The sequence below is a fragment of the Octopus bimaculoides genome, chromosome 13 (genome assembly GCF_046866305.1).
Source record: "Octopus bimaculoides isolate indiv1 chromosome 13, ASM4686630v1, whole genome shotgun sequence".
Classification (NCBI taxonomy): Eukaryota; Metazoa; Mollusca; class Cephalopoda; order Octopoda; family Octopodidae; genus Octopus; species Octopus bimaculoides.
This window is the reverse complement of record NC_142940.1, coordinates 44105933-44125867: the sequence shown is the minus strand read 5'-3', so window position 1 is coordinate 44125867 and position 19935 is coordinate 44105933. Positions and strand designations below refer to the sequence as shown.

Sequence of the window (19935 nt, the reverse complement as noted above, 5' to 3'; positions counted from 1 at the left end):
CATCACCAACGTTTTATTTCTTCTTAGCTCTATCCCAATCATGTATATCCTCTCTTTTATAATGTGAGTAGCCATGTAGCTCCTCCACAGCAAGAAAGCTGGATTGCTCTGGTCCCTTCTCTCTCATGCTTTAATCCTTCATCTCCAATCTGCCAACTCATTGGATCCTGTCAAACTCTTCAACCTATGCCAGTATGGATCATGGATGTTAAATGATAATGCTGATGATGCAATATTAGTAGTGCTCTCTCATATACAAGTGTGTATATGTATCTGTAATGTGGTCAAAGGTGGTGTGTGTGTGTGTGTGTACTGTCAGATATGTGAACAGTAGTGTAATGTGGGTTTTATGTGAGTTTAGTAGATGGTCATTATCTGGTAAGAACTGAAATAGATTCTGGCTCTGAAAAAGAATCCTAGTTTTTGTGGGGATGTAATTTTGACAATGTTAGGTATGTGAGGTCATTGTGAGAGATTACTCTGAGAGATCATCATAAAGTCATCAAAGATTGTGAAGCTTAGCATTTTTGAGAAAACATTTTACAGAAATACATTGGAACAATATGAGGTATTATCAAATTGCTACAACTGTTGTTAGTTTAGGAACTTGAAGTGAAGTAAAAATTTGTTTATTTTCTTTCATCCTTTTACTTGTATCAGTCATTTAACTGTGGCCATGCTGAAGTACTGCCTCAAAGGGTTTTTAATCAAACAAATCACCCCCAAGACTTATTTTTGTTTTAAGCCTAGTACTTATTCTATTGGTCTCTTTTGTGGAATTGCTAAGTTATGAGAACATAAACACACCAACACCGGTTGTCAAGCAGTGAAAGATATATATAGAGTCTTCTATTATGACCCCAGGTCGACTAAATGTTTCGTGAGTGAATTTGGTGGATGGAGGCCATGTAGAAGCCTGTCACGTTTGTATGTGTATGTGTGTGTTTGTGTATGTGTATGTCTATGTTTGGACGCCCAACCGTTCGACTACTGTTGTTGGTTTATTTACATTCCCTTAAGTTAGCTGCTTGGCAAAAGGCTAATAGAATAAGTGCCAAATTTGAAAAATAAGTACTGGGGTCGCAGTCTTATAACAGAAGCAGGTACAAGATAAAAGATATATATATATATATATATATATATATATATGACTGGCTTCTACACAGTTTCCAACTGTCAAATTCACTCACAGGGTATTGATCGACCCAAGGCTATAGTAGAAAATACTTGGCTATGGTATCGGATAGTGGAAACTGATCCCGAAATCAAGAGGCTGTAAAACTAGTTTCTTAATCACAAAGCAAAAATAATTTTTAGATAAGCAATAATTAAATTAGCTTTATTCATTGTAAACATCCATCCCCATCCATTCTGGAGCCAGTAAAATTTTCCTTGGGCTCGAGGCAGAAGCCGCATAGGAGGCTCCTCTGTCAGGGACTCCTCCCCATGTGGTTGATGATATATATTCCGAAATTCTGCCAGTTTCGATACCAAAGTGAGCGTTAACAACACACGTTTTTAATTGCCCATCGTTAAAAAAAAAAAAAAAAAAAATTCAGCAGCCAGAGCCAATTCTTCGTCGTAATATAAATCGAACATACAGTACTTAGATACAAACACGCAACCAACCAATCAATCACTTTTGAACACCTGTACGATCAATATCTACAGTTGTAAGCGCCCCTATCTCGCACGCCGCCCTCCAATTCAACTTTCATCTAAATACAGCACAAATACACAAATTGTAGATTTTTGATCATATGAATTTTCTATCATGCGACACAGATTTGATTAAAGTGAGTAGGGGTAGTGCGTTCGTATTCACTATATAGGAACACACAAACGCATATATATATCTATACACATATATATATCACGTGTATGTATGTATGTACACACACACACATAGATATAAAAATTTATAATACGATTGTGGGGTAGATATAATGTACTTTACTCAAATACACACACACACACCGTGTATGTACAGATACCCCCACATGTTACATAGTACATTCACACACACACATACGATTACGATACACACATAGGTGAATGCGTAGATAAAACAGAAAAGAGGGAGTAACATCATAACAGCCGGAACAAATAGTTTGTTATAAATACGAGCCTCTCACTTTGACAGGGAGGTATAACTGCTTAGACATCTGCTCTTTCAGTAACAGCACACTATTGTCACAAATAGGCTTTGTTTGTTGATCTCTAATATTTTTCATAGCAGAAGACAAATACCATGAATCTCTTACTGCTATTGTCTTTGGTAGGCTTCTGCCTGGCAGATAATGTCTTAAGATACAAACCCTACCATCCTGCACGGAACAACCAGGAAGTTTTTAGAACGTGGGTAAGTCACTCTCACGCCGTTCTCTCTGTCTATTGTTGTCTCTGAATCGACTCATCTATTTTGTTGAAATATTACAATCTTCACTGGCAATCTAGCCATCTGTAACAGGCCACCGGTGCTTTACACCTTTCCTTACTCTTGCTTATAATATCCACTAGAGGGTCACCAATCTTATATATATATATATATATATATATATATATATATATATATAAGGAAGGTACTGAGAAGCAGTCAGACAAGGCTACTTACGTAAATGGTGGCCTTTTCTACTTGACTGCTTCTATCTGCCCCACCTTATTCTATTGTATAGTAGGCTTTAGTTTTTCTGCAGCGCATCGGTGACTAATATGTGTAGTAACGTAAATGGAAAGAAAGGTACCCAAACATCTACATAGTCGCTCGACATGCTAAAAGTAGCAGTCAAGGTTCCCCCAATTCACATAATATTTTTCACAACTGGCAGTCTGAAATACATAATTCCTTGTCGGGAGGAAGTCAGGATGCACCCGGCTTGAATGCCTTTCATCACTGATTTGCTCGAACAGGATTGATTTGGAGCCAAAAAATAACTCGAGTGAATGAAGTTTCATAAGACTCTTGTTTCCTTTTTTTTTTTTTTTTTTTCATAATAACCGTCTATTCGACACTCACCTCTATATTGGAAGGTCAGCGTTAATTTTATACCTTCATCTCGGCTACTGTCGTGATATTTGGACACCCGACGAAGAGTTTACCATCATCTCTGTTTCATTCTTTGAATCCCTATTTCTGTTATATGTAAACAAAAATTCATGATAAAAAATATACGTATATTTTCGTTTACGCATACGACTAGAGTAAAATACTTCAACCTACATACAACATTTGATTAATCAACGTAAGATTTTATTTCATAAGTCAATACAAATAGATTAATGATGGAGGAAAACTTTTTTTCGCCAGTTATCGTTTCGGAGATTCTACTAATGTAAACAGAATATGTATTGGAAATTCACCAGTTTTCATTCATTCAGAACCATGGTACCACATTCAACAATGTATGCCCTTTTCACATTGTGATTCTACAATATTTTTTTCTTCAACACATGCACACGCTTTTATATACTAGTTTTTGAGTAATAGCTATATATATTTTAAATATCGTAAATACAAATAAGATTTCTGTATTAATTTTTTTTTAACTGATATTGAAACTAACTAAAAATAATCGAAACGAAACAGTGAATAATATAATCGCCCTGGGTACAGAATTCCTGGGTGGAAGAGTGGAAGAGAAGGCAGGATGGTTATAACTGGAAATGCTTTTGATTATAGATTAGAAGCAACATAAATATTAGGGAACATACTTCCAGAAAGGACATGATATTGAGGGACACCGCACGAAAGTAACGCATTTCAACTGGTGCTTATGGAGAACCCCAGTCTCTAACCTTACGAAGTCGTGAAGTTAAAAGGGAAGAATCAATAGAAAATATTTCTGTGGTATAGCTTAGCTCCAGGAAACTTAGAAGCTCAATCAGTCTTTCTCAAAGCAGCGGCGCTAGTAATAATTAATGACGTGAGAACTTCTCATGTCATTAATTATTACTAAACATCAAATTCCTCTTTGTTGTTTCGGCAATGTACTTTTGTCTTTCTTTCTTGCCTTTAACCCCACAACGCGGAGTAAAGGCCACTTATAATTGAATTCCATGTCGCATAATTTCTCGCTTCTGTACTTATACTCTGCCATGAATGTCCCCCTTTCTCCAGTTCCTTTTGTGTTGATCTACGTCACGAGTTCTTAGGCCTGCCCCTCTTTCTATATCCATCCGGATTCCACTGCAAAGCACTTTTCGCTACATTTGGTGTGTCTTTTCTAATTGTGCTACTAATCCACTTTCACTTTTTCTTAGATATTTGCTCCCTAATCGAAACATGATTCGTTCTTTGCCATAGCTCCATATTGCTTACGTGTTCGGGCCATCTGATTTTAAGTATACTACGCAAGCACCTTCGACAAAGGATTCCACGAGGTTTGGTGCGTGGAAAGTGTGAAAATATTAGCAAAGAAATGGACAATTACGAATTGAAAATTTTGGGTTTGTGTACTTTTGTCTGGGAAAGAAAAAAATTTTGGCAGAATTCTGGTTTAAGTACCCCATATAACCCCTCATAACTTTATTATTTTTTTGAATTTTCAGAAAAGTTTTGTGAATTTGTTCTACACACGGGATTTTATAAGATAATTGGAAAAAAATTGCGTGATTTTCGGGCGACTTACCTATTATTTTTAGCACACTTCACGACCACCTGATACCTTCCTCGTTTCTTTGTCATTTTGTCATGTATTGATGCTTTTTAATAATTTTCTCCCCATAAACACATAAGCAAAAAATTCGGACTGTACGTATTTTAAACTCAGATTAAAAAAAAAAAATTTGAAAAATAGTGGAACTTTTAGGATTTGGTGGTAGTGGGGGGGGGGGGAGAATTTTTTTCTCATAATCATATCAATCTCTGTGTGTAGATCACAAATTCGCAAGAATTTTCTGAAAATTTCAAAAAATAAAAAAAGCTATGGGGTGCTTAAACCTGAATTTCACCACCTTTTTTTTTTGTCTCGCTCGGACGAAGGTTCAATCCTGAAACAGCTAATATGAACTGCACTGCATAACTTTTACCGACGCAGACCCACCATCTGTTTGGTCGGTCACTGCAAATAGTTTTCCTCCTCTCTCTTTACATGTGCCATGCCAGCAGGCGTTTGTGATCATAGATCTCCATGCCAAAGTCTGAAGATTTGTGATTTTTTATGAGGAAAGACACAGCTGTGGTTTCTCGTTGTCTTCTGCTGGTTTATTTCCAATTTACCCTACTTAACCTTCAGACATTGGACTTATTTTAAACTTTAGTTAGTGGAACTGGTTTACGTGAGATCAGGGCATGTTTATACACAGGTAGCCTGTGTAACGAATGTCTAGACTCCCGAGGGCTGGAATGTAGGCATTTGTCATTCAGGATAAGTTTCTGGATATCTTGCTCTTTCCCTCTCACCAGGCTTGAAGTTCCTGTTAGATGTTATGGGCATTGCCTTAAATATGGGACCATTTGTTATTTGATCCATATCTGGTCCCTGATAGGTACTGCCGTTGCGCTGACTGGAGAGAAAATGTATAAACAGTGTTTAGAACTGGTAGTGGGAACTACCTTGAAGCAAGACTAAAGAGAAACGAGTTTCGTCGAAGCTCCAGTATGCAACCTTTGCATTTAAACCCATTGAAGGATAGAGGACCTGAGGGTAGTGGTTACTTCATACTTTGCGAAACTTTTGAACGCTAGAGCTGGGGCATCACGTCAGGTGTAGTTTAATAAGTTCTTTCTTTCTCGCCCTTTCAAAGCCTAGTCAGGCTCATGGGCCCGGTTTCTATGGCGAATGTGTTTCCCCCAGCTAGACGGGACGCCAGTCCATCGCAGCGTTACTCAAGAAACAGGAAGAAAGAGAAAGTTGGGGCGAAAGAGTACAACAGGGGTCGCCACCACCTCCTGCCGGAGCCTCGTGGAGCTTTAGGTGTTTTCGTTCAATAAACACTCACAACGCCCGGTCTGGGAATCGAATCGCGAGTCCGCTGCCCTAACCACTGGGCCATTGCGCCTTACCTAATCTAAAATAACAAGCAAAATACTCCCATAACTGAAAAAAGCGGAATGATCTCAACTATAACATCTTAGATCCGGTTGGTCAGACTTTTAATGGGGTTTAAAAGCAACGAGAATAATTAGATAAAATTGAAACAACTTCTCCAATTACCGTGATTGTTGACAGATACTTGTGTATCATTTGTAATTTATAGTTCCAGTGCACAGCGTCTCATATTAGTCTGTCCTTATTATTACATCCGCCTTAGCGAAGGCGGACGCGTTTGTTTTTTAGTTTGTCTGACCGTGGACAAGATATCTCAAGAACCGCCTGATTGATTCGGATGAAACTTTCAGGGATATTTGGCCTCGTTACTGGCACGAACTGATTAGATTTTAGGATCGATCCGGTACCGGACAAGGATCCTGGATTATTTTCCCGTTTTTTTTTTGTTTTTTTTTAACTTAATTTTTGAGAGCAGTCGGGATCATTTTTAGTATTCTCGTTTGTGAGAGCAGTCGAGTGTTTATTTCAGATATTTTCATTTTAAAAATCATCTCTGGCTAATCGTTGAGAGGATGTTGGTGTTGTCTTGGCGGAGGTTTGCGCTCTCTTGAGTGCTCGTTAGTAAATAATTTCATTGCACGAATAAAAGAAAAGCAATACATGTGTAAACAAGAAGAAATAGAAATAAACACCCCCAAAACTAGTCTTTCTTAAAAAAAAAAGACAAACAATTTCGTGTGCTGTGAGGAACAAAAAATAAAATCGAATTCTGACGTTTTGGTTCAGCCTGATTAAGCGGAACTATTGTCAGAAGCGCCTCAGTCTTGACCAGTTTGCCTTTCTTTCAGATGTACTGCATTCATGATGGAAGCGCAATGGCCCAGTGGTTAGGGCAGCAGACATGCGGTCATAGGATAGTAGTTTCGATTCCCAGATCCGGTGTTGTGAGTGTTTAATAAGCAAAAACATCTAAAGTTCCACGAGGCTCCGGCAGGGGGTGGTGGCGAACCCGGCTGTCTTCTTTCATTACAACGTTCTCTCTTTGTTTCTGTTGTACCTATATTTCAAAGGGCCAGCCTTGTCACGCTGAATCTCCCCCAGAACTACGTTAAGAGTACACGTGTCTGTGGAGTGCTCAGCCGCTTGCACGTTAATTTCACGAGCAGGCTGTTCCATTGATCGAATCAACTGGAACCCTCGCCGTCGTAACCGACGGAGTGCCATGATGACTGCATTCAAGTCTGCATTATTCAGTGTTGCTTAGCTTAAAGAAATGTTTTTAAGAGCGTGGGTTTTAGTAACGACTATAGAAAAGTGCTTGAGTAGAAGTGATACTCATGTACGCATTCTCATACACTTTCATGCACTCAAACACATACATAGACTCACACACAGACACGTATACTTCTTTCTCTCTCTCTCTCTCTCTCTCTCTCTTCCCCCCTCTCTCCTATACATGCACATGCATATGTTACTGGATAGAGGTTTAGTTTTTATTTAGTTGGTTGCTGTGGTAATGAACTTTGCTATTTGTGATTCAGTAAGATAGCCTCAGTGAGGTAGGTCGACTTGCTAGAAATAAGTTTAAAAAAAGCCTACAAATCACTTCCTACCATTTTAGAATATGGCATTCAGGATATACTATACCTGAAAAAGAAAAGACGGAATGGTTATGGTAGGAACACTTTTGATTATAAATATGTTCAATCAGGCTGGGTCTGGAACATGCTCTGAATTCAGATTTCACCAAGGTCAAATTTGCCTTTCCTTCTTTCAAGATCAATCCAGTGTGGTGGATTACAAGAACTGTAAGAATATTGAACACAATACTTTGGGGCTATTTTATTTCTGCTCTTTGTATTCAGAGTTCAAATCTCACCACAGCCTATTTGGGTGATGAGACTAGCCCTTTAGCATTCAGATTACTTATCAAATGTTATATATTCACATTTTATAAAATTAATCCTGTATTATCTTGTAGCTTTGAGATTTCAAAAAAGTGATTATTTATTTTTAGTATGGCATTGCTGGGTAAATGTGAAAAATTGAATCTTACCAGTTTGAACATAAAACAGGTGGAATATTTGAGCCTGGAATGGCTGGTTTAGATGTTAAAGGGTTAATCTGTTGTCCCTTTAATACCATATGATCTGATCCCTAATGGGAAGAAATGTTATATGATATAACTCTCCTTTTAGTTTGAATGTCAGAACTAATGTCCTATCCTTTCCAAATTTAGTCAGTAAACACCTCCCAAGTTGCCAACTTTAAAATAAAATGTCTCTGTGAGTTTGTGTTTGAGTGTGTGAAAATGTAAGAGTATGCGTGTATGTATACATGAGTATCACTTCTATTCAAGCACTCTCCTATTGTCATTACTAAAACTTACACTCTTACGAAGTACACATTAAATAATGAAGTCTTGAATACAGTACATCTGAAAGAAAGGTAGGATGGTCAAGGCTGGGGCATCTCTGACCATAGTTCTACTTAATCAGGCTGACCCAAAACGTAATCTTTCATTGCTTAGGAATAAATGAGTTTCCTAACTAGTACAATTCCTTACCTCAATGCAATTGTCTTAACAGAAGTATATTCTGTCTAAAAGGTAAAAAAAAGTGTTGTATACTGTGCATGGTTTCTAGCAATAATAATGATACAAAGTGTTGTATAGGCTTTATCAAGAACTCGTTTAGATCTAAATATACCCAGCTTGCACACATATTTAGATGTAAAAATAAAAGGACCTCAACAGCACTATTGAAATACATCTGAAATTTAAAAGATAAAGATATCTCCAATTACAAAATTGACTTGTGAGTAATTGAGTCCACTCCTGCTTATATCAAGGGCCACAAGTACTCCTTTGTACACCCAAAAAGTTCAACATTCTAACACAACTTCTGAACCTATTAAATTATACATTAGAGTTAATTTCTCACCAAAGGAAATATATATATATATATATATATATATATATATACACACACACACACATATATATATATATATATATATATATATATATATATATATATATATATATTTTACGTAAAATACACCATTTCGAGCGTGGCCGTCGCCAGTACCGCCTGACTGGCCCTCGTGCCGGTGGCACGTAAAACACCCACTACACTCTTGGAGTGGTTGGCATTAGGAAGGGCATCCAGCTGTAGAAACTCTGCCAAATCAGATTGGAGCCTGGTGTCGCCTCATGGTCCACCAGTCCTCAGTCAAATCGTCCAACCCATGCTAGCATGGTAGGCGGACGTTAAACGATGATGATGATGATGATGCTATACCCAATGACTGGTGTAGCAACATTATAATCAGCTGTTACAAAAGTAAAGGAGATGCCTGAGAAGTAATTACAGAGGTGTCAAATTGTTGGACGAAGACATGAAAGTTATTCAGAGAGTTAAATTACAGTTAAGGAAGAGGATTAGATTAGATGAGATTCAATTTGGCTCTGGCCAGGGAGAATTACTGCTGATGCCATCATTATAGAAAGATAATTGCAAAGAACTATTTAGCAAAATGTAAGCCATTGTACTTCATATTCATCTGGCGGGAGAAAGCCTTCAATAGAGTCCCTTTCTCTGTGATCTGGTGGTCTCTGAGGAAGTTCAGGGTTGTAGAAAGGTTTGTGAAGGCCATACAAACCATGTACAAGGATGCTGTCAGTAAAGTGAGAGTTAGCCATGAGTACAGGGAGGGATTTAGATTTTAATTAAAAGTTCACCAGGATTTCGTTCTCAGTCTCTTCCTATTCATCATAGTCCTCTTGGTCACAACAGAGGAATTTAAGACTGGATGCCCTTGGGAATGATTATTTGCTGATGACCTCATTCTCACAACGGAATCTGTTGTAGAATTAGAAAAATTTTAAATAGGCGCAGGTGTGGTAAGTAGCTTGCTTACCAACCACATGGTTCCGGGTTCATTCCCACTGCGTGGCACCTTGGGCAAGTGTCTTCTACTTTAACCTCGGGCCGACCAAAGCCTTGTGATTGGATTTGGTAGACGGAAACTCAAAGAAGCCCGTCGTATATATGTATATATATATATATGTATGTGTGTGTATATGTTTGTGTGTCTGTGTTTGTCCCCCCAACATTGCTTGACAACCGATGCTGGTGTGTTTACATCCCCGTAACTTAGCAGTTTGGCAAAAGAGACTGATAGAATAAGTACTAGGCATCCAAAGAATAAGTCCTGGGGTCGATTTGCTCGACTAAAGGCGGTGCTCCAACATGGCCACAGTCAAATGACTGAAACAAGTAAAAGAGTAAAGAGTAAAGAGTAAAAGAGAGTATGGAAGTAAAACCTCAAATCAAAGGGCCTTAAAGTTAACTTAGCAAAGACAATTCTAGTAAGTAGGAAAACAGACAGAACTTCATTTCCATCAGGAAAATGGCCCTACTTGATATGTAGGAAAGATTTTGGCAGGGATTCCATACTGTTTATCCAGTGAAGGCTATGGATATACAAGGAGTGCATTGGAATGACAAGGTTAGCAGAAAAAAATCCTTTGTTTATGACAGATCTGTAGGTGCAATAAATACTAAGGAGATATGAAAAATAGATTTTCTACACTGATCAAGAAGATCCTTTGCGATAGTAGATAATTTTTGTTATCTAGGAGGACTAATTGTCAGTGGAAGAGGTGTTGACAGTATAGTTGCTAGAATAAGAAAAGGATGGAGAAAGTTCAGAAAGCTATTACCTCTGTCGGCAACGAAAGGTCTCTCTCTCTCTCTCTCTCTCAGAGTAAAGGGTAGATTGTATAATGTTTGCATACAAACAGCAGTGCTATGTGAAAGTGAGACATGGGCCTAGAATTCGGAGGACATGTAAAGACTAAGGAAGAATGAAGCTTGTATTGATCCATTGGATATGCGATGTCTGTGTGCATGTATGATAAAGTGCGAGTGTGTTGAGAGAAAAATTAAACACAAGAGAAATCAGGTGTAGTGTGCAAGAGAGAAGGTTGCACTGGTTTGGCCTCGTGTTGTGCATGGATGAGGACAGTTGTTTAAAGTGCTGGTCACTTGAAGTGGATGGAACTGGTGACAGAGTGAGTCATTGGATGAAGTAGTGAAGGCTGATCTCAACATGTTGAACCTCATAGAGGAAATGATAAAGGACTGAAATGATCAGCAATTTCCTGTGCTCAAAAAGTCTCATCCACATGGAGAAAATGAGGTCCTAAGAGCATTTTGTTTATGCCCATACATGCTAGGCCTTGCTCCTACACCCAAGCTTCCCCTTCAAGCATTCCTCTACATCTCATCCTCTTAATACTCATCGCTCCATCACTTCTAATTTGAGAACTGAATCGGCACATATTTCACCTATCATCTTTTTTTTTTTTTGAGCTACATCAGTTCTTCGCTTCCCCACCACTTAAAACCACTTTCTATTAATATCCATCCCTCATTCTCATCATCATCCCTTCCCACACAATTTTCCACTTATCACCATCTTTCAGTTAGCCTTCCCTCTCCCCTGAGCTACAACTGAGACCTGTCATACCTCATCTGCAACAAAATCCCATATCCACTCCACTCCCACTCATAGCCTCCCTTATGTACCTCTGATCTCTATCTCTGCCACTGTACATCATTCTCCTACTTTCTCATCTATCCTCCTTCCTGAACCACTTCTATTTCTACCACTTTGCTTAACCTCCTCCCCTGATCCACTGCCTATATTCTTTTATATTTACCTTCTTGTATCTTGAGATGCTCTAACATCTCTTCATCACTATCTCTATTGTCTTTCCAGTTATTTTCACCAATTCTTATATAATGTGGGGTAGCCATGTATCATTTCTATAACAAGACACTGGTGCTTTTAACTCCATCATACTTTGGCCTATCTACATTTGGTATAAACCCACTCCTCCCTCTCTCAAACACCTCCCACTTAGTCAAGGGGACTTTTTCCCTTTTCTTTTTTTTTTCCTGTCCTGCATGTTATTTGGTGACTTCAATGGTGTTGGTAGCATAAAAAAGAGCAGCCAGTACACTCTGTAGTGTGGTTAGTGATAAGAAGGGCATTAAGCTGTAGAAACTATACCAAAGCTAACATTGGACCCACTGCTGTCCAGCAGCTTGTTGGATCCTGTCAAATTGTCCAACTCATGCCCGCATGGAAAATGAACATTAAATGATGATGATATTGTGAAGATCAAGTTTCCCCATATCACTTACTCCACTCTATCAATATAGTCACTCTGACAGTATAATTTGTATATTTAATTGGCATGATACACACATACACACTCATGTTTTGAGTTCTGATTACCTGTTAGTATCACCAAATCTATAAATACCTGTATGTTGTATAAGGTTATTATTTTAATGCAATCTGAAAAATAATCCCTGGAAAATTTACTAATGGGGAGATGCAATACTAAAAGCAAAATGAATGATATATACACTCGCACTTTTTGTTTGTTTATTTCCTCAGATCATGAAGGCGGGAAACTTAGACTTGAAAAGCTTTAAATGGTCAGATTGTGGTAACAGCTCATCAACTTTGAAAGTTAAGGAACTGACTGTGGGACCTGATCCACTGGTTTTGCCTGGTACTGTCACTATTGGCTTCGAACTTGATGTAGCAGAAGACTTTGATGATGGCCTTTCGGTAAGGATAATGTTTCATATTTTTTTGTGTGCATTCAGTGCTGATTGGATTGACTCTTCATCAACTTTTTTCCAAACCCTGCTGCATTTCACATGGAGTTTTTGGTCTTCCAAAGTCATCTTGGTGTATAAGTTAATCCATCTTTTATTTTTGGCTATAAATTATGGTCTAAAAAAAATTCGAACTGTATGCAGGAAAATGCAGTAAACTGTGGTACCTTGTGCAAGTGTCTTCCACTGTATCCTTGGGTTAACCAAATCTTTGTGAATGGATTTGGGAGATGAAAACTGAAAGAAGTCTATCATAAACACACACAGTCATAAATGACAGAAACAGTTTGATGAAATTTTATTTAACAATAAGTAAATTCTAATATCAAGACAAATTCTTTCATAACTTAAAAACGTAAATAATTTAAAAGAAATCATTATTATATTTGATAATAAATAAATTACTTACATGTCTGCATTAATGCAAAATGCAAAAAAATCCTTCAAAATAATGCAGTCTTTATTATTTTCTCTTGTATTCTATATGTTTTGTAGAATGATACATTAAAAAACTTTTTTATATATATATGTATATATATACACATACATACGTGTGTGTGTATCTTTGTCTCTCTTTGAGTTGACTTCACATGACTGTTGTAAATGAATGTTATTAATTTCCAATATTCCATGAAAACATGTCTGGCCTGGAGAAACATTACATCGTTTAGAAACAAGAGAGGCATCTGGCTGTAGAAAATCTGCTTCAGTGAATTTCATCTGTTGCATACAAGCATGGAAAAATGAATGATTATGATGGTATTATATTCATATCCAGGGTAGGCAGTTGTTGATGTTTATGTAGTAAAACACAAAAAAATAAGCAAACCACAGGCAAGTGACTGAGTTGTAAGCAGACATACTTTTGCCTTCGGAGCGTGTAAAGAAAACGTTGTAGGAATGTACACAACACATGTACTACAGCAGTCCTATGTGTAGCTTTAATACTGAGATTAAAAGGCAGAGGCGAATTATCCCTACCTAATCTACAAGAAAATAAAATATTTTGTATTTTATGCATAGTAATCAGAGTAACCTTCATAATTTGATTAAATTAGGTGCATATTTTGCCATAAAAGGAAAATGTTACTATCGATCCATTTTATTCAGGATAGGTACTCCCTACTTTGCCACCTACCCTGGTATGTATATATAATAGGTAAAAGTACATCAAAAGGCAAATAGTAAGAGTACAAACAATTAATGCTCAGACCAGATCACCTAAAATCCAAGGAAGGAAGATGGAATCCAGGCATTCAAGAGTTGGTTGACTCTTGTATAACTATTTTACTAATGCTTTGATACCATTAACCATTATCTGTCCATCTTCTATCTTATGTATGTGTATATCATCATCATTGTCATCATTTAACATCCGTTTTCCATGCTGGCATGGGTTAAACAGTTTGACTGGAACTGGTAAGCTGGTCTGACTTGGCTTGGCTTCTATGGCTGGTTGCCTTTCCTAATGCCAACCACACCAAGAGTGTAATGGGTGCTATATATATATATGAGATTTCATACAACTTCCATTTACCAAATTCCTTCACAAAGAATTGGTTGGTCCAGGGGATATTGTGGAAGGCACTTACCCAAAGTGTGCTGTGCAGTGGGACTGAACCCCAAATCTATGTAGTTGAGAATCAAGCTTCTTGCCCACACAGCCATATCATGTGACATTATTTTGTATTTCAAGTAATCTGTAGGATTTTGTTTTTTTCTCTTTTTTTTATCTTGTACTATTTTTATTTTCTTTATTTATTTCTTTCTTTTTTTTCTGTGTCATTGTTGTTCAGGGTTCTGTGGAAATATACAAAAAGGTTGAATCAACTTTTATTAGAATTCCTTGCATTGGAAACATTGGCTCCTGCGAGTACCAAGATGTATGTGGCTTAATGGCACAAATACCACAGTGTCCTCAACCATTTATTGACAACAAGATACCCTGCAAATGTCCATTTAAAAAGGTTGGTTTATTGTTATTGCTATCATTTATAATAGTGGTTCTCATCAGTTTTTTGCCGATGGACCCCTTCAGTTCCTGTTTTACTCTACTGGACCCCACCACAACCATATAATGTTCTTGTCCATTTTTTGCCTATGGACCCCTTCAACACCTATTTTACTGCATCTCCATAGCCATTCAATGTAGATAAAAACATTCTTATTATATTTTTATAATTACATAGTTATTAGGAATTGTAAGAAAAATTGTTTAAATATTTTGTGTATTGTAGAAGTCTAAACCAATTTATTGCACAGACATTTTAACAACAAAACCTGAAGCAAACTGACACTATTTGTCAAGTGTTGGGCAGGACAAACAACACAACACGAAGACACGCATACATGCATACATATAGACAACAGATTTTGTCTACCAAATTCTCTCACAAGGCATTGGTTGGCTCAGAGCTGTAGTAGAAGACACTTGCTCAAGGTGCCACAAAGTGAGTGGAGCTGAACCCAAAACCACACAGTTGCAAAGCGATTTTCTTACCCATACAGCCATGCCTATGATCAGACTTGGATCAAGAGAGATTTTGGTCATCATGAAGATTTTCTTGCTGATTTAAGGAATGTAAACATAAGAATCAGTTTTTGAGGCTGAGTATCCAATAGGCAGCCAATTGGCAGAGCTTTGGAGAGATTGCTATGCTTTAATCATTCCGGCTCTCTTCACTCTGAGTTCAAATCTGCTGAGGCCAGGCGAATTTGCCTTTCATTTCTTTGAGGTCAATTGATAAAGAACTAGGCCACTACTTGAGTCAATTCTTCTATTTCTCTTGCTTTTTCTGTGTTTATCTTTCTCTGTTATGGAAGAAATCAGCTGTACTCAGTCCTGGAGAGCAGTAGGCCTTATGTAGGGCTAAAACATGCATGAGGTATTCCCTACAACTTCATTAATGAAATGCAGGTCCTAGACATCTGGAAGCATTCTAGTTATGCAGTCAGTGTGACTAGATATTCATTGTAAATGAATCAGTATTTCACAGATGCTTCTACTCTTAATGTATCTCTGGCAGAATTGACATAATACAGTGTGTGTGTGTGAGAGAGAGAAAAGGCTTGTCTGTAACTTAGAGATACAGTTTATCCAACAGGTTTATAGGTGTTGCACTGTGGGATTGAACTGGGGCCTCATGATTGCAAAGTAGATTTAACTATTTGGCCAGGTACTCCCCATTCTCATACATATACATACACACTCACAGACATACAACAACCACATTCTATAACCTTCCATTTTCTTTTTTTTACAGAATTCCTACAAGATGCCATCTTCTAACATTGATATTCCAGGAGATCCTATCCCAAGCGGAGATTACAAAGCCACAGTTCACTTGAAACACAATGATGCATTTGCTGGCTGTTTGCAAGTTTCTTTGACCCTTACTTAGGTAATTCCAAGGACTTTCCTCTTTTTATTTTGTTGAAATGTATGCTTGTATGAATGCACCCAGACTGCACTGCCCCCACCAATAAATTGGTGCTTCATTCTGTTGGCATCACTGGGTATCACTGTCCATACAGGAGGTGTCATTTGTTTCTAATCTTCCATGGAAACATGTCCAGTCATAGGAAAAATATTGCCTTGCTTGAAAACAGGTTAGGGTTGGTCACAGCAAGAGCATCTGACTAGAAAATCTGCTTCAATGAATTCCATCTGATTAGTGCAAACATGGAAAAGTAGATATTAAAACAATGATGATGATAAGATGAAACTGATCAAAATATAAGGTACATTTGTTGAAAATATACATTCTTAACCTTTTAGTATTTAAACTGGCCATATCTGGCCCAAATATTCTACCTGTTCTATGTTCAAACTGGCTGAGTTTGGTCTACCTGCCAAGCCAAGCGAAATTGTAGTCGTGGCCAATGCTGGCATTGCATAACTGCCACCCGTGTCAGTGGCATGTGAAAAGCACCCATTACACTCTTGGAGTGGTTGACGTTAGGAAGGGCATCCAGACATAGAAACCATGCCACATCAGACCAGAGTCCAGTGCAGCTTGCCAGCTCTGGTCAAATTGTCCAACCCATGCCAGCATGGACAATGGACGTTAAATGATGATGATGACATCATCAAAATCTGAAAGCTATGAAAGCAATGTGAATAAATAAGCATTACATTTGACAGAATAATTTGAATGCCAAAGGGTTAAGATGAGAATAATTGTGTGAATAATTATAATTATATATTAGAAAGTTAAAGAAGTGATTTTAAATTCTCAATCGCAGAATAATGCTAATAATATAGCCTGAACAGGATAAACTACCCCTATTTTGCAGAGAAAAGTGTAGGTGACTAGCTGTGGACACGAACTCACATCCCCGTCATTACATGTCACGATGCTTTGACCGATTAAGCTAAACTACCCACTACAAATTCTTTTGCAAATTCAGATATATAAATCTCGCTTAATGAGACGCTCTCATATGTTAAATTCAAATTACGACAAACGTAAATAAACAAACGAAGTTTGCTTTTAGAAGCGTTGAGATGTCTTTTAGAAAGTTAAAGAAGTGATTTTAAAATTCTCAATCGCAGAATAATGCTAATAATATAGCCTGAACAGGATAAACTACCCGAATTTTGCAGAGAAAAGTGTAGGTGGCTAGCTGTGGACACCTACACTTTTCTCTGCAAAATAGGGGGAGTTTATCTAGTTCAGGCTATATTATTAGCATTATTCTGCGATTGAGAATTTAAAATCACTTCTTTAACTTTCTAAAAGACATCTCAACGCTTCTAAAAGCAAACTTCGTTTGTTTATTTATGTTTGTCGTAATTTGAATTTATAATTATATATATTTTTTATTTCTATAGGTTGGTTGTTGCCAGTTACACAGCATTCCAAACTTGCACTGTGCTTATATACAGATATTCCTTTGGAAGAGAAGCTTACATATTTATACTTTTATAAATAAAATTGCAATTTCTCATACAAAAAAATGTTCTCTTCTCAGATTCTTCAGTCTTTCTCTCTCTCCTTCCCCCTCTTTTATGCACACAATGTTTCCTTTCGTTTTATTATCATAACTTTGCTCACTGGGCCGGCATGCTGGATAAAGGGTTAAATTACTGGACCACTGAGCAGACAGTTACTAGGTCAAATTTTACTACAATAGCCACTGATAAGTACAACACAGGTAATTGGCATAATTTAAATTTTAAAAAAAACAAAAAAACTAAGGGAGATAACTCCGAGTAGTCAGTGACCTGTATTTGAACAACAGACGAATACAGGTGTATCAAATACCATACAACAAAAATTCTTGTTTTATTAAAATTATTTCTGCCTCTAGAAGATCATAATTACTGAATGACAATTAAGACAAGCTCCTTATGAGGAAAGAGAGATAATTTCAAGATTCAAATAATCTCCAAAGCTGACATACCGTTAAGGAAAAGGACAGGTTAATTGTCTGGAGATGAGAGAACAACTGTGAACGTGTTTCTGTCTCAATCATTATCATTAGCACAGCAGTTGTCTGATCTTATCTCCAGTAGCCAACAATGAGAAGAATACAGTTATGGCATACAACATAGATAAATCTAAATGTTTCGATTACTCAGAGTACAGAGTTCTTACTCTCTCCCATCTAGATCTGGGTTATTTCTTCCAAACTTTATATGAATATAGTTTTTTCCCTTTGTAGGTAGATTACCACTGTAGAATAGATATATTGCTCTCATGTTCATTTGTGTGGGTGGGGTGGGGTGTTGGTTTTATTTGCAAAACTTAAGGAGTAATGTTCAGTCTTAGCTTAGATTGTCATCATTTTCATACAGAACCAGTCCTCTCATTTCTAGTGTTGGAGAGTTTTGTATGCATAATTTTTCATATTTTTTGTGCAATAAATTGAAATACAGTTCTATATTTAAGAGATGAGGAATTATTTACATTATTTACATTTGACGGATATTCGTCCTCATCTTGTTTGTTGTTAACACAACGTTTTGGCTGATATACCCTCCAGCCTTCGTCAGGTGTCTTGAGGAAATTTCGAACCTGGGTTCTCATTCCTATCGATGTTACTATTATTATTATTATTATTATTCAGATCGCTGCCGTGAATCGAACTCGGAACCTTGGGGTTAGTAGCCCGCGCTCTTAACCACTACGCCATATGAGGACGAATATCCGTCAAATGTAAATAATGTAAATAAATTGAAAGTACGCATTTTCTGTTTATTATCCTTGCGCTGAATAATACTGAATATTATTCCTTGAGCTGAATAATACTTAATGGACTTTCAGAATTGCTGTCCACATAAGTTGGAATTACTCCATTTTGGGGCCAGGATTTTTCTTATCTCTTTTACTCTTTTACTTGTTTCAGTCATATGACTGCGGCCATGCTGGAGCACCGCCTTTAGTCGAGAAAATCGACCTCAGGACTTATTCTTTGTAAGCCTAGTCCTTATTCTATCGGTCTCTTTTTGACGAACCGCTAAGTTACGGGGACGTAAACACACCAGCATCAGTTGTCAAGCGATGGTGGGGGGACAAACACAGACACACACATACATATATATATATATATACATATATACGACGGGCTTCTTTCAGTTTCTGTCTACCAAATCCACTCACAAGGCTTTAGTCAGTCCGAGGCTATAGTAGAAAACACTTGCCCAAGGTGCCACGCAGTGGGACTGAACCCGGGACCATGTGGTTGGTAAGCAAGCTACTTACCACACAGCCACTCCTGCGCCTATCTCTTCATTTTTTTTTTTGTCCATCAGAATGGTTAATATTGTTTAACTTCAGGTCGGCCTCGACCAAGCAAACCTTAAATCAAAGTCATTCCAGCTGTGACCATCTTGAGTGGCTTTAGCAGTTTTGAAACCTTGACTGAAAACAAAGAGAAGCAGGTATTGAAAATGCTAATTTTTTTCTTACTTGGCACTCCATTATCAAATATCTGAAAAGAGGTCAAATTTAGATTTCAAAAATGATTAAAGTTGTAGAGGAAGAATGGAATACTTTGGCGGCACATATGGGGAACCCTATGGCACACTTACGAGGGTGGCACACATGGGGAGCCCTATGGCACACTTTCATGTTAGTTCAAATAACATTGAAAGGAAATGAATGAATTTATCTGACAAACCAATAATTATGCTATAAGAATAATTGTTCCAGCAATAAATACAATGCAACATTATACAAATATCCTACTGACACTTCTATAGAAAGGTGGTGGTAAAAGAAGGCAAAAAATTCTTAGTT

The 19935-nt window shown here is 37.4% G+C and overlaps 1 protein-coding gene across 2 annotated transcripts; it reads left to right on the top strand.

The window, feature by feature from the left end:
* Positions 1–1480: 1480 nt before the first annotated feature.
* Positions 1481–17651, top strand: LOC106882953 (ganglioside GM2 activator). Of its 2 annotated transcripts, none has more exons than XM_014933799.3 (5): positions 1481–2362; positions 12465–12641; positions 14488–14658; positions 15955–16092; positions 17526–17651. In XM_014933799.3, the coding sequence occupies exons 1-4, from the start codon at positions 2252–2254 to the stop codon at positions 16090–16092; spliced, it is 597 nt and encodes a 198-aa protein (XP_014789285.2). In that variant the 5' UTR covers positions 1481–2251; the 3' UTR covers positions 17526–17651. The 2 variants fall into 2 exon arrangements, with proteins under 2 accessions (XP_014789285.2, XP_089217796.1); XM_089361670.1 differs by lacking the exon at positions 1481–2362 and adding an exon at positions 3313–3402.
* The last annotated feature ends 2284 nt before the right edge of the window (positions 17652–19935 follow it).

Bases quoted from the DNA above. Each gene is read 5' to 3' on its own strand.
- LOC106882953 (XM_014933799.3), top strand. From the start codon at position 2,252: ATGAATCTCTTACTGCTATTGTCTTTGGTAGGCTTCTGCCTGGCAGAT. The intron at 2,363-12,464 runs GTAAGTCACTCT...TTATTTCCTCAG, and splicing joins AGGAAGTTTTTAGAACGTGG to ATCATGAAGGCGGGAAACTT. The intron at 14,659-15,954 runs GTTGGTTTATTG...TTTTTTTTACAG, and splicing joins GCAAATGTCCATTTAAAAAG to AATTCCTACAAGATGCCATC.